Source organism: Eubalaena glacialis, chromosome 3, assembly GCF_028564815.1.
Source record: "Eubalaena glacialis isolate mEubGla1 chromosome 3, mEubGla1.1.hap2.+ XY, whole genome shotgun sequence".
Lineage (NCBI taxonomy): Eukaryota > Metazoa > Chordata > Mammalia > Artiodactyla > Balaenidae > Eubalaena > Eubalaena glacialis.
This window is the reverse complement of record NC_083718.1, coordinates 5,540,067-5,555,725: the sequence shown is the minus strand read 5'-3', so window position 1 is coordinate 5,555,725 and position 15,659 is coordinate 5,540,067. Positions and strand designations below refer to the sequence as shown.

The 15,659-nt window shown below is 35.2% G+C and overlaps 1 protein-coding gene across 1 annotated transcript in view; it reads right to left on the bottom strand.

The window, feature by feature from the left end:
- Window positions 1–6,857: 6,857 nt before the first annotated feature.
- ZBTB41 (zinc finger and BTB domain containing 41) overlaps window positions 6,858–15,659 on the bottom strand; it is a 38,213-nt gene continuing 29,411 nt past the window's right edge. The window contains exons 10-11 of the mRNA XM_061185281.1: window positions 15,174–15,262; window positions 6,858–7,644 (exon numbers count right to left, since the gene is read on the bottom strand). Coding sequence (XP_061041264.1) covers window positions 6,989–7,644; window positions 15,174–15,262 — 745 coding nt within the window. The 3' untranslated portion in view covers window positions 6,858–6,988. The remainder of the gene's footprint in view (window positions 7,645–15,173; window positions 15,263–15,659) is intronic.

Below are 15,659 nucleotides of genomic sequence, written 5' to 3'. Positions count from 1 at the left end.
GTCAGAACCTCTTTCCTCAGAGACCCCATTCTTACTTGGTGAACCCATGTATACAGTGGCCATGGCTGCAGATATGGGGGCTACGAAAGAGTTTAAACAGTCTGCCTCTTTCCAAGGCTGATCGGATGTCCCACCGCTGAGAGCCTGACCTGCGAACAGAGGCCAAGCAGAACCCACAGTGTGACTCCACTCCCCAGGGACCAACCAGTTACCTGTGGCATGTGGGTTACATTAAACCCTTTCTATCACAGAAGAGGTGGTACTTTCCTCTCTGGAGTAGATGCATTTTCTGAGTATAGATTGCTGTACCTGCCCCCACTATCCATGCATGGACGTACAGAATGCTTTCTCTAGAACCAATGAATCTGTGGAGGTTTTCAAAGTGTGTCTAAAAATTCTTGGTCACTTCTCCCTTCAAGAGGGGAATCTTAATTTGTGTCCCTTGAGTGGTGTGGACTTAGGGACTCGCAGTGGCAGATGTGATGTGCTATCACTTCCTAGATTAGGTTATAAAAGACTGCAACTTAAATCCTGCCTGTGTTCTTTCATTTTTTCTTGGGGGCAGCCAGCTCTGTATGTATCACCAGGCAGCCCTGTAGAGAGAGGCTGTGTGGGGAGGAACTATGGCCAGAAGCGGGCTTGGAGGTGAAGCCTGCTCCAGGATGGCCTCTAGAGACGGCGGCTCCCATGAAGTTTGACTTCAACCCCCGGGGAGACCCTGAGCCAGAGCCACCCAGCTCAGCCACTCGATTCCTGACCCACAGGACCTGTGAGGTAATGTCTGTTGTTTCAAGCCACTACATTTGGTCTAATGTGTTACACAGCAATAGAGAATTAGGTGTCCCACACAACACCGCCTCCAGTGGGAAGGCTTGGGATTCACTAGTCTTCTACCAGCTGCCTGCGGAGGCTCAGTTATGGTGCCAGATGCAGATGACAGCTGGCCAGGTCGGGTGTGTCCTGTCACTCAGCTCGTGCCTTAGACCAGCAGTGGTACCTCCCGTGGCCAGAGTGTACAGTTCTGGGAATGAGGGGTAGTGGTGAGAGAGACCCCTCTCACTGTCACAGGGAACAGCCCATTCATGGGATTTTCTACACTTCAGACTCCTTGGGGAAAAACAGCGCATGACTACTTCAAGCATAATAGTCCACTATTAATATTTAAACTTATATTAATTAGCCACTTAAAACCATTAAATAATGATTTATACATTTTAACATATAAAATATTTCAAAATGATATCTAGCTTATGAAAAATAAAGAAAATTTTAATAACTGTGCCCCAAGACACTGGTTTTCTATGTGTTCATGATCTTTTTATTCAATTTTTCAGGAGGCAGGCAGAGCACTGCATTGTCATGATGTGAAAATGTGTTCAATAAAACCTAGATATGCTTTGTTAGGACCAAAGAACTTTATTTTAAATATCAAAACAACACAAAGAACTAGTTCAATATACAATACACTTCCTAGTCTTCACAGAGAACTGAATTTTTCTATAAAGACATTGGTACTCAGGATACACGAGACAGTCAAAATATCTATAAAACTCACAAGATACTTTACACACAGTTGACAAAATAACGAATCCTGATATTTTAGATTTTTCTTTGCAATTGTTTTTAAGAGTTCTAATGATTAAAAAGAAAACTCAGGATTGGAGACTGAAAACTAAGTTCAAAGGCATTTCCACTTTAGTGTACATCATAAATCCCGTAATCAGAACACTTCCTACACAACACAGAGCAGCCAAATGCCCACCTCTGTGCTCATTTTTTGGCAGCCGCACTCATCAGTTGTAATACAGTTTTGTCCACAGGGATAAGAGAAGTCCGATTGTTACAAGGAATAAAAATTTTGTAATTACAAAGCAGGAATACCAAGCAACAAGGCGAAATAACAATGAGAAGTGTGCATGCTCTTCGTTCAAGAAATGTTTTAAAATCGCCAGCAGTAATGCAAGCACCGAAACTACTTCTTTACCTAAGAATTTGGAAAAAAGCAGAACAAAAGACGTATATCCATCTTTGTATAACCTCTAGTCTCTGAATATAATTCTTATTTTCTCTCTTTATAAATGGCTACAGAGGCTAAATTTAAATTGGGGATTTTTCAACAGTCACAGACTCAAGATCAATGCACAGCAAGTTGAAAGGTGAAGAGCAAACACAGTACAGACGCTCTCTCTACCAGACCTTTCCCTCATCCTCCACATGACCTAATGCTGTAACTTCTACCTTATTAAGGCCACTTCCAAAGAGGAAGCGCAGAAAACATGCAACTATTGCCGGAAAATAGTACCTTGAAGTAGAAACAATTTTAGAGGAAATAAGGGAACGATCCCCCCTGCCAAAAACCACTATAGACTTTACTGAGAGGAATGTGCAAAAGAAAGGGGGGGGGACCTAAAAAGAATTGTCTATGGTTCCTAGAAATTATCAAAAAATTATTCTCATATTATCCATTATTCAATCTAATAGTAACATTTACCATAATACTATTAAAAGTTTTAGAAATGCTACTTTGTTTCTTATTAAAAAATACATTTCGAGTCATTTTAAATTTGGCACTGAATCTTAGAATAATCCAACATGACTTTAAAAGTCCTAATTTTTCCTGAGTTCATCAACTCAGTTTGTCTGTTGGTTGGGATGTTGCTGCTTTTTATGAGACCCATCTCAAGCCATCACCTCTGGCTCAGTTTCAGGCAAACTGAAAAAAGAAGCCGTTCAGTGTAGAGCTGGGTGGTTTGGTAACTGATTATTAACAAGAAAAGGTGGGGGATGGGAGGAGGAGAGGCAGACACACTGCTCTTTTTACTTTATTTGTCAGATTCCTCTAATGAGCATCTAGAGACAGGCCCAGGAGTGGCTTCACAGTAACTAGAAAGGCCACAGTAGTAGAGATTAAAAAAAAAAAAAAAAAAAAAATCACACTAGTACTTGGTGCCAATTTTCCTACAAAAAAATAAAGCAACCTAGAAAAAACTGTTGCCTGACCAGCAGGCAACACACACATAAGACCCATAACAACAACAAAACAACCACAATCATTTAGTAACCAAAACAATCCAGCCAGCAGAGTCAACTCCAAGCAAGTATAGCGCACTGAAAAGGCACAAAGCATTCAATCCAGAGAAGACTGGGCATATATAAAAGGACACTGTCAAAGAGCTAGCTGATGCTCCACGTCTGACTTTCCACCAATGACACCGCAGAGTGATCTGCTAGGAAGAGAACGCAAACTTACACACACACCAGTTAATGGTCTTTTTAATTCGTTTGCAATTATAGAGTGAAAAGCAATGAATGATATTTAAATACTTGTTAGCCCTTAACTAATAGCTTAGAGTCACTCCTCAAAGATGTTTTGACAATTTTAAGGTTGACAGAAAATTATTAATGTACCTACTTCATGATCTACCATCACTTTAAATTAAGTCACTTAATAAAGCACCAGTTTAAAACTCTATTTTTGCTACTCCTCTTCAACAGATGACTAAGTTACTTACTTAAAAGTATGCAAAGATCACTGCCTTCACAGTTGTTGGTGAAATCTTGCTGGCATGAAGAACAAACCCCAATCTTAAATAGCATTTTAGGCTGCAAAAAATAGGTGGGGTTTCTTACAAAAAAAATCTTCAGCTTGTCTTAAAAAAAATTCTAAGGCAAAATTAATTAATAGTGTAGTGTAAAAAGTAAGCTTACTTTTAGCATTTAATAGTGTCCACTTAAAAGATAACATTCAATTAATTAAACTGAGGAAAACTGAGTATTTTTATTTGTAACTGGTTTGTCAGTATGACTATTCCCAGAGTATTTTCTTCTGTTATTTTTATACATATAAATACAAACACTTAATCTTAGTATTCAAACGATTTTTTAAAAAAATCCAAAATCCTAGGACTTCAACTGTGCTTCTTTGGACAAATATTTATTCAAACAACAAAGAATTTAAATTCTTTTAAACTATTTTAATACCTACTAAAAATCTTTGGTGCATTTAAGTAAAAATGGATTAGGTTAACAAATGTCTACATTTGATAAATTATTCAATTTACATAATAAGTGCTAACTGCTATCAACTACAAAATTAATTTAAAACAATAAATTATACTCATAAAATAAAAAATTCTGCAGGAGGCTAAACTTAGTTGCAAGATTCAAAAGTTTAAGTATATAATTTACAGAATTAATGGGTTTTAGAGTTAATGGAGCATCTGTTCAAAATGCTCCAAATCACAACGTGACAAAAGGTTAACTGAAAAGAGCAGGCCTCATTTCATATTTTTTGTACCAACTTCAAAAACTTATATACATTCAGTTTGCTCAAATCCATGAGGTTTTCACAACTGTAAAATTTCTTATATTCTAATTTGGAAATTAGAGGCAGCAGATTTGTTTGTCTGTTCACCCGCTGAGGTTATTTCTTCATAAGAATTATACTACCTACCTCCCAGACTGTTTTCAAGATTACATGAGAAAACGCAGTGCCCGGCACCTTGTAAGCATTGATTAATGCTCCATTTCTTTCCCTATTAGTAGCTCTGCCACTTATTAACGATGTAGGCTTAACCTCAGATTCTTTATCTCTAACATGGGAATAAAGTATGTCATTTCTATTTCAGAGCTGGTTATGAGGTTTAAATGAGATAACTGTGAAAGCATTGTATAAAACAGTAAACTACTATTCAAGTTTGTTATCTACAATAATAACTAAATATAATTATGTTTCACTTTATATAAGAGATGTATTCCAGAAAAGTTCTATACTGTAAACCAATTCCTACAATCAAATCATATATTTAAAGCATTAGGAGATTATTATTAAAAGAACCCTAAAGTCAATACCTTCAAAAAGCAAGGTATTCTTTTGAATGTGAAAATGCAACACTGCAACACCCTCTTTTTCTGCTACCAAACATATAATATACCACACACATACACATATATACCATTTGCCTTTCTATAAGTCCAAACTTTTCTACATTGGTTTATATGCAAGGCAGGGTACATTTTTAGATATGATTTCTTTTCATCATACTAAGTTTTTTAGTTAAGTCTTGTACGTCTTTATGATAAAAATCATAAAGATATGTATTTTTTAAAGTCATTTTGAAAGACAGAATAATAGTACCTCATATAGTCAAGTTCTATCATGTAAGTACTCCAGACATAACATTTCCACACAAAAGTAAGAATGCTTTATAAAGAATTAATACATAACTAGTATCTATCGGTCCTAGGATAATTATAACCAAACTTTGATAAATGAGGCAAAACTCAGGTTGGTTTTATTACTTATATGAGCTGCTTTGGTTAACTGCCCTAATTCTCAACTTTTGTTTTCTTCTGTTTTATTTCCATTAGTGTGGTGAGTATTCCTGTAAAGTACCTTCATTTCTTAAGTGCTTCAGCAAACAAATTTCCACATTATTAAGTGGTTAAATTTTATTCACTAAAACTTCATTATTTTATTTGTGATTTTTTTCACAAGGGCTGGGCCAGACTTTACACAAAAAAAGTGCTTAAAGCAATTAGGAGTGTAAACAAAACTGAAATAGAAAACTCTTAAAATTGCTATTTTCCAGTAGTTTACATACAAATGACATGCTAATAATAAATCAACCCTGCCTATTCTCTAACCCTTTAAGCAGCTCTACTAGGAAACATCCTAGTTTAAGTTTAAACTGACTTGAAAATATGGAAAGTGCACATCTTTAAAGGTATTTTACAATTCTGACTGACTTTTTCCTCATTTAATTTTAATCAGTGAGGTTTTGCTCTAACTGCTATTTCCTTTTATCAAGTCCTCAACTTTTGTCTCATACAAAAATAAAAATCAAGGATAATTACAGACATTAGGCTATGTGTAAAGCAAAAATAAAGATCTAGATTACATGTAAATCTGTATACAAATAATGGTTCCCTTTAATTAAAAAACATTAAGTTCAATTAGACACAAATTTTATGTTTGTTTGGCACCTTTTCTAACAATCATATATGAAATCTGTAGGTTCTATTTCCCAGAGTTTCAGTTAGCAAAGGTAAATGAGACCAAAAGTAGCTTGTTAATTAAATTTTCATTAATTAGTTATAACTGCCCTTCCCATAGTAAGACGAAGATATATGTTGTGATATATTATTGTTTCTGAAATAAATGGCAAAATACAAAAGGTGAACTTACCTTGAAAAATATCTAGTTAAAACTGTCATATTTTGCTTTTAACACATTTTTAACTTGTGTAATTTAATGCCTAGACCTGTATTTGCATTTCTTATTCATAATAATTGAAGCACAGGCAAAAACCAATCATTTGGGTAATTATTTCAATTCTACATTTCCTTTAATGAGCTAATCCTGCATTAGTTAGCTTTCTGGCTTTGAGTTTGTCAAAAGACCAAAGGATAGTGATAAACTGAAATTATGGCCAGATGAAAAAACACAGAACTATCCAAGACTTTCTTATAAATTCAAATTCCTGATTTCAGTTTTTAAAAATCTGGAAGAAATAATAATGAAACCTTAGTTAGGATAAGGAACAGTTGCAATTATCAGTACTATATACTCTTGTATTCTTTCTTAAAAGCTACATCATCCTTAACACTTGTTTGGAAGATGGGGAAGGGAGAAACGAGGAATGAGACTAAAGAAGAATAAAAATTTCCACTGATGACTAAAAACAAATACCCTCATAATGTTAACAGCTAATAGTTTTGAAAAGTTAGAGAAACCATTAAAAATTAGCACTAATCTTTAAAAAAATCACAAAAATGTCCATTTCAAATATTATACCTCAAAATATGTCCAAACATTCACATGTTCAGTAAACAGAGATACATATTTTTCTTGATTAGAAATGGTTCTGAGGACTTGAGAAACCAGAGAAAATGAAAAAATAGCAGCCCCACTAAGTTAAAAGCTGTCAGCTCTAGGCTACCATTAACGCGTAACCACGGAAAAAGTCTGTGGAATGTTTAGATTTACTCATGAATGATGCTCACTATTAGAAATACTTTGTACAGCACTGGCATTATCGAGGCCCAATAACGTTCCAAGGTAAGACTGTTCTCTGGGATCTAGCATTTGTTCAGGTCGGACTGGATGAACTATATTTGCAGGCTGAGGAGTAAGAGTGTATTTCTCCAGAAAAGCTAAGTCGGCTGCTCGTGGGTAATCCGTGGATGGAGGCTGTGGCGACAGGATCTCGTGAGAAGGTGGAGGGAGAGTAGTGGTGTGACGCACCAGGTCGCTCTGAGCGTCAGGCATCTGGACTGGAAGCAGCGTTACGGGGACACACACTTCAGCAGACACACTCTGCAACATAGTCTTGGTGTCCGACGGGTAAACTTTGGGCTGGTCCATATACTGTTTTGTTTCTGTTTGAAAGATTTTATCATCAGACGAGTACTCTACTGGCAAGGATACAAGCTTCTCCTCAGAAGCACTGAGAGGATCGTCAGGTGACTTGATGCCATGAACGTGGTCAATGTGGTATTTCAGCTTGTCTTTCCGCTTAAATGTTGCATTACAGTGCTGACAGTTGAAAGGCCGGGCATCAGAATGAATGACCAAGTGTTTTGTTAAAGTTTTCTTAATTCTAAAAGATTGATTGCAAATTTGACACTTGTATGGTTTTTCACCTGTATGAACACAAATGAAATTAACTGTAAAACGCAGTCACTTGGTAAGACAATGATTTTAATTAAGTAGCAAATTTTCCATGGGAATACTTACAAGAACTTAATAAAAGCAGTAATATATGCTATCACAAAGTGGAGACAGTATAGTAATTGGTAAAGAGAATGAGCTCAAACATCCAAAAGATCTTAGTTTGAATTCTAGCTACACCATTTACCAGGCAAACCTGGAGCAAGCTCCCCAACTTCTAAGCATAGTCTCCTCACCTGTTATATGGAATAATATCAGTACCTACCTCACAGACTTGGTGAAAGGACTGAATGAGAAAATGAAATAATAGTGCTTAGCATTACACTGGCACGTGGTAAGTACTTGATAAACCTAGGCTGTTGTCATTATTGCTTGCTTGCTATTATTCCCACTACAGCCCCTAAAAGAGTTGTAAACTAGAGCATTTGATTTCCTCCCACCCAAGAAGGATAAAAGCTAAAACAGCAACTCGATTAACCTGGTTCTTTGGATCAGAATGAGAAGTAGTAACACCAATGTCTAGCCTGACGTTAGAATAAGGAGAGTTGATGAGGATCAAGAATAAGGAAGCTTGGCCAGTTTTCAATTCTTCCTGAGTCAGGTTCTCACACGGCAGTTTTTGGTTTTTGTTTTTTTCACATGAAACATAAATTCCTACAGTAGCCAGGGTGGTTGGCTAATCCCCGAAAGGTATGATTTTGTTACCTTACATGGTGAAAGGGTCTCTGCAGATATGATTAAGGTTAAAGATCCTGAAGTGGGGAGATTAACCAGGTAGGCCCAATCTAATCACGTGGGTCTTTAAAAGCAGTGATAACTGAAGATGAAAAGGTCAGAGAGCTGTGACAAGAGAACTCAATCCCGAACTGCTGGTTCTGAAAATGGAAGAAGGAGGCTAGGACCCACGGAATGTGGCAGCCTCTAGAAGCTGAGAAAGCACTCAGCTTACAACCAGTTAAAAAACTAGAACCTGGGCCCTGGTCCTGCAACTCAAAGAATCGATTCTACCAATAACCCAAATGAGCAGGAAACAGATTCTCCTCTAGAGCCTCCAGAAAGAAATGGAGCCCTACCAACACCGAGGTTTTAGCTTGGGTCACACTTCTCACCTACAGATTTGTTACATCATAAACTTGTATTGTAAGCCATTTGCAAGAGAGAGGTACATAAGACAAAGCGAGCAGTCTAACATACATATAACTGGAGTCCCGAAAGAAAATAGAGTATAGGTCAAAAACAGTATTTGAAAGAAAAATTGACTGAAAATCTTCCTAAATAAAAGACAAGTCATAGATGCAATAAGTTCTACCCATCTTACAAAATACAAAAAGAAAGAAAAAAAAAAAAACAAGCCCAAAACACATCTGGGCACACTATAATAAAACTACTGAAAATCAAAGACAGAAAAATCTTAAAAAGCAGTGAATTAAAGAGAGATTTCTTTTAAATGAGCAACAATAAGACTGCCAGTATATTTTTCAACAAACACTAGAGAAGGTCAAAGAGGAAAAAAATGACACATTTAAAATATTGAAAGAAAAATAACTGCTAACGTAAATTCTACAGTCAGCCAAAGAGTCTCCATAAAGTAAAATAACATTTTCAGACAATCAAAACCTAAGAGAATTTGGTGCCAGCAGATATGCACAAAAGGGAATCCTTCATGAAGAAGGAAAATGATTCCAGGTAGAAGAATGGTCATGAAGGAAGGAGTGAAGAGTAAAGGGTAAATATGGTTAAAAAGAAATGAGTTATTGAAAGCAAACAAACAAAATAATAATGTTTTACATGGTTTAAAGTATATGTAAAATTAAAATACATATAACACATAAGGGCTGAGAGAGGTGGTGTCGTAAGGTCTCTGAATTGTCTAGAAAGGTATCAAGAACTAATTTAAGATAGACTCTAATAATTTAAGAACACATGTTGTGATCTTCAAGGTGACTACTAAAAGAATACTGAAAGAACATACAATTAACAAGTAAACTGAGGGAAAATGGGTAATAAAAATACTTCATAATTACAAGGAAGTGAAGATAAGAAAAAGAAAGCATCAAGAAACAGATGGGACAAATAGCATGATGACAGATTTGAACCCAAATAAATGAGAAATCACGTGACATTTAAATGAACTAAACATCCTGATTAAAAGAGATTATCATAATAAAATAATACTCCAAAGACACACATCTTAAATACAGGCCCACATAAGGACTGAAAGTAAAAAGAAAAAAATACCACATAAATATTATCCAAAAGAGAGCTGGTCCTTTATCCCAGTATAAAAAGGGACATTTTACAATGATATAAAGGACCATCAACAGTAAGATATAACCATCTGCACATAGCTAATAACACAGCCTCAAAATATATAAGGCAAAAAACTGAAGAATTCAAAATGAAAAATAGATAATTTATAATCAACAGTTAGGTTAGAGATTTTAACATATAGCTCTCAGTAACTTATAGAATAAGTAGACAAAAATATCATATTAGAATGCAGAATATTTGCATAAAATACCTTCTCTGACAAAAGTGGAATTAAGCTAGACATCAGTAACATAAAAATACTTAGAAATCCCCAAATATTTAGGAATTGGGCAATATAGTACAATTTAAAATAAAGCACAAATGAGAGAATAAATCTCAAATGAGGAAATAATGCCAATATTATATAAACTCCTCCAGTTAACTGAAAAAGATGTATTATTTCCCAAATTATTTTTTGATGCCAGCATAGTCATAATAAAACCTGTTAGGGACATAACAAGGAAAAAAAGACAATATATCTCATGAACATAGACCAAAACAAAAAAAAAAAACCCAAACAAAAACAAAACAAAAAAACAATGTATTTTATCACAATAATAAAGAACAAATATATAATCACCTCAATAAAAGCAGGGAAAAATCTGATAAAATTCAACACCTATTCATGACAAATACTCTAAATAAACTAGGAACAGATGATAATTTCTTTATCTGAAAAACAGTATCTACAAAAATCTATAAAAAACATACTTAGTAATGAAATATTGAAAGCTTTCCCCTGGAGACAAGGATTTCCACTATCAATATACCACTGATGATATGAACCAAAGCAATAAGGCAGAGAGAGAGAGAGAGAGAGAGACATGCAAGGACTTAAAAAGGGAGAAACAAACTGTGATTATTCACAGATGGCCAGTTTGTATGCTTAGAAAAATCCAAAAGTAGCTAGAAGGTATTTGTGTTTGGAAATTAATAAGCTGTTTCTAAATTCATATGAAAACACAGAGGAAAAAGAATAAGAAAGACACTGAAAAAGAACAAAGTTGGAGGATTTACACTACAAGATATCAAAAGCCACAGTACTTTAAATGGTATAGTAATGGTGAAAGAATATACAAATAGTCCAATGAACAGAAGAGAGTTCAGAAACAAACCACACATATATGATCACTTAACTTAAAACAAATATGCCGTTGAAATGCTCTGAGACAAGGATGGTCTTTCCAATTAACGGTGCTAGGGCCACTAGATAACCACATGTCTAAAAAACAAAGAACTTTGACCTTACCTAATAATAAACACAAAAATAAGATAAAGTTCATAATCTAAATATGTAAGTTAAAATAAATCATCAGAAGGTAAAAGAAAAAAATATTAATGACCCCGGGGTAGGCAAAAGTTTCTTAAAGGGGATACAATAAACCTAACTAGAAAGAAAAAACTTGATACAAGACTTCTTTAAAATCTGGGACCTTCAGTCATTGAAAGATATCATTACTAGAGTGGAAAGGCCAGCCACAGACTAGAAGACACCTGTAATTTAGATATCCAACAATGAACTCATAACCAGGATATAGAAAAAACTCCCATAAATCAATTTGAAAAAGATGGACAATCCAATTTAAGAAAATCAGCAGAAGAATGAATCATGTGTTCCATAAAAGTGAATAGCCAATGACCAATAAGTGTACGGAAAGGTGCTCAATATTATTACTCATCACAGATACGCAAATTAAATCCACTTTGAGACAGTGCTACATATCCATCAGAATGGCTAAAAAAAGAAACACTATCAAGTATTGGTGAAAATGTGGAGCAACTGGAATTCTCATACACCATACACTACTGGTAGGAGTGTATGTAAATTGTCACAATTACCTTGGAAAACTGGTTAGTAGTGTCTACTAAATTAAAACATATGCATATCTTATGAGCCAGCAATCCCAGGGCTAGGCATGTACACAAGAGAAATGAATGCACGTGTGTCTGAAAAATCATAGACAAGAATATTTAGAGCAGCTTTATTTATAATAGACCCAAGTAAACACAAACCAAGTGTCTATCAAAGTACAATGGATAAATACATTTTGATATATTCATATGAAAATGAAAAGAAACAAACTACTTCCATGGATGAATCTCATAGACATGATATGACTGAAAGAAACCAGACAAAAGAGTGCATACTGTAAGGTTCCATTTATATGAAGTTCAAACAGGCAGACTAATAATTGGTGACATAAGTCAAAATAATGATTATTTTGCAAGGAGGTTACTGATTGGGAGGGGCCAGGGAGGGTGCTTCTGGAATTCTGGTAATGTCCTACATCCTGATCTGAATGGTGGTTACAGAGAAGCACTCATTTATAAAAATTCATTTGTATACTTTATGTGTTATACTTCAATAAAAAACAGCTTAAAAATTCTGCCAAGTCTAAAATCAAGCCCTAAATTTACCAGCTTTACACCCATTTTAACTGAATGTATTACATCTCAACAAGACTACTGCTGAATAGACATAATTACTACTCTGAGGATTACACAAGCAAAGCACACGAGAGATGAGAATAAGACATTTGTAGAAAAAAATCTTATATCCATTTTCCAGTGAATTTCTCTAATTGTGTGGTTTGAAAACATACATGAGTTTAGAGGGTAGTTGTAGGAAAACATGATAAATTCATTCCTTGAATAAATATTTATTAAGCACCTACGATTTGCAAGTCCTGGGCTAGGCGCTGATCATATCTATTCATTTGAAGCACTTAAGGGTACTGACCTGGCCAAAACTAAAACCAATCCATTATTTGTACCTCTTCTAAAGAAGGAATAATGGAAGAGAAGAAGTCTGTAGGGAGTCCGGCAAGGGGATTCCAAAAAAACAAGAATCTAACAGTACCGACAATGCACTAAGGGTACCTGCACTAGAGAAAAGGAATCTGGGGAACACAATTATTCTGGTCACCAGAGAGGTGCACTGTTAGAACAGGAAAGATGGCTCAGCATCCTTCACCATTTCCTCAGTAAATGATTCCATACAATTATTACCTAATTTTATTCTATAACTACATTTAGCAATTCTCCTTCTGATGAATAAATTTAGCAACTCTGCTTCCTTGATAAGAGAAAAGGACACCTTGGCCAGTACACATTAATATCTCATTCTCTAGAAGGTGAATAGTAAGCTGACACTCTGGTGATTCTACTTCCAGTGGTTATTGAAGAACTCCTCAGAATACTTATAACTATTAGTGCACAGATATAAAATTGAGTTTCTGGACCTGTAAATCTCAGGAATGGACTTGGGAACATAGCACCCAGTTCTTGGAACAGCTGCTCTGCGAAGTCCTGTCTGGGTAGCCTGCTGATCACTTTAGATCAAGAGGTGGCAAACTATAGCCTGAAAGCCAAATACAGTCTCTTGCCAGTTTTGGTATATAACGTTTTCTTGGAATGTGGTCACATTCATTTATTTATACCCTTCTATGGCTGCTTTCATGTTACCACAGAGAGTTGAGTGGTTGTGATGGAGACTGTCTGGCCCACAAAAACTTAAATATTTACTATCCAGCCCTTTACCAAAAAAGTGGGCTGATCCCTGCTTCAAATGATTTCTCCCTCTCATTTCATAACAGCCATAAGCTTTATTTTATTCTGTAACAGAGCTCATTTCCTCAATTTTCAATGGGCAGAGGGACTTGCCCCTAGTTCCAACTAACTTTGAGATATCCAGAGATGAGAATTCCACGGTCATTGGTCATCAACTAATTACTACAAATCAGTGTTTTCAAAAAACTTAATGCAGTTATAAAGCCAGCTCTTATTAACTTTCTCCTCTAGATAATTCCTGTAGTTTTACAATTCTTAAATCATCAGTGGTTTCAAATTAACTTTTCGTAAGTTCATCATCTTTTTCAAATCATGAGTTTATTAGGCATATTACTTATAACTAGTGTGGAGACCAGCATTAATATAGTTTCCTCATTTTTTACTCCTATTTATATACCCCCCAAATTATGACTTTCTCATTTTGAGAGAGGTGTAATTTTATTTTTAACAGCAGTACTGTATCAGTAATAAATTCTTTACTGAAATTCTTTGCTATTGAAATTGCCCAAATCCAGTTATTTCCAATTCTGATATTTATGAAATCAATTATTTTTCCCTACCAGAACAGCAGCTTGACAAAATCCAAAGTAAATATAAAGCAAAGCAGCCATAAATGTATGAATGGTTTCTTTCTTAAAAAGAAGGAAAGAAAGCTTTAAAAATTGTTAATTTACATGAGAAGTCAAACAAGAACTATGACAACATATAGGAAAAAATCCAACAATCTACGTTTCAATATATGGTAGCACTGCCAAGGGAAAAAAGGAAAGATTAAGAGAATAACTTCTGGAAAGCAGCTGAAGCAAATCATTCTACTATAACTACCTATAAATCACAACAAATCATTCTACTATAAATCACAGCTGACTATGTAAAAAGGAAAACTACGCAACAGTAACTTGGGGGCTTTCCTGGTGGCGCAGTGGTTAAGAATCCGCCTGCCAATGCAGGGGACACGGGTTCAAGCCCTGGTCTGGGAGGATCCCACATGCCACGGAGCAACTAAGCCCGTGTGCCACAGCTACTGAGCCTGCGCTCTAGAGCCCGCGAGCCACAACTGCTGAAGCACGTGCACCTAGAGCCCATGCTCTGCAACAAGAAAAGCCACAACAATGAGAAGCCCACGCACCGCAACGAAGAGTACCCCTGCTCGCCGCAACTAGAGAAAGCCTGCACGCAGCAACGAAGACCCAATGCAGCCAAAAATAAATAAATAAATAAATAAAAAACAGTAACTTGGTAAGCAGGACAATGAGGTCATATTTGGATTACTCTTTTAAAAGAGAAGAAAATAAAAGAAATGTCTTCAGAGAGTCTCACAGATATAGAGGAACCATAAACAACCAGAAAAGGGGAAGATGAGAACTAAAAGTTGAATAAATTCCCTATGGAAAAAATTTTTCCCAAATTCTACAAAATGATATTCAAAAGTACTGAAGCTTACATAATATGGAATAGTAGATCAGAATACTGTCTGTTCATGACATCAATTTTAATAAGTAAAAATCTTACTGGGGGAATAAACAAAACAATTTCACCAAGAACAAAAAAGTATAAATGTCCATATATCACTTCTGAATAATTACACAAAAATATTTATAAAATACCCATTAGGTTTTACCTGAATGTGTCCGAAAATGCATTTCCAGACTTGATTTGCCTTTAAAAATTTTCTTACAAACATCACACTGATGAAAGGTTGCTTTATATCTAAGAAAATAAAAAGGTTTGAGTTTTTCAATATAATTTTAATAAATAACATAATGAAAATAATTTACAACTTCACTTACAACTTCATATATAATTCTCACATTAGTAAAGCGTAGAACTCCAGATGAACATGGAAATACTTTTTAAGTATCAACCTTATCTCTGATTCTTCCTTCTCCAGTTATATTCAACAAATAAATCTATAAAAGATGTCCTTAGATTTTCAACTTTAAACTGCCTAATTTTAAGCTTTAAATCAGTAAACTTTTGTATTATTATTTTCTGTTAAAAAATACCAAAGGAAAAACTGTAGGGACAGAAAAAAAAATCAACGAGAGGGGTACAAGGGGGTTGACTACAAAGGTACATGGTGGAAATTTTAGGGGTGATAGATCTG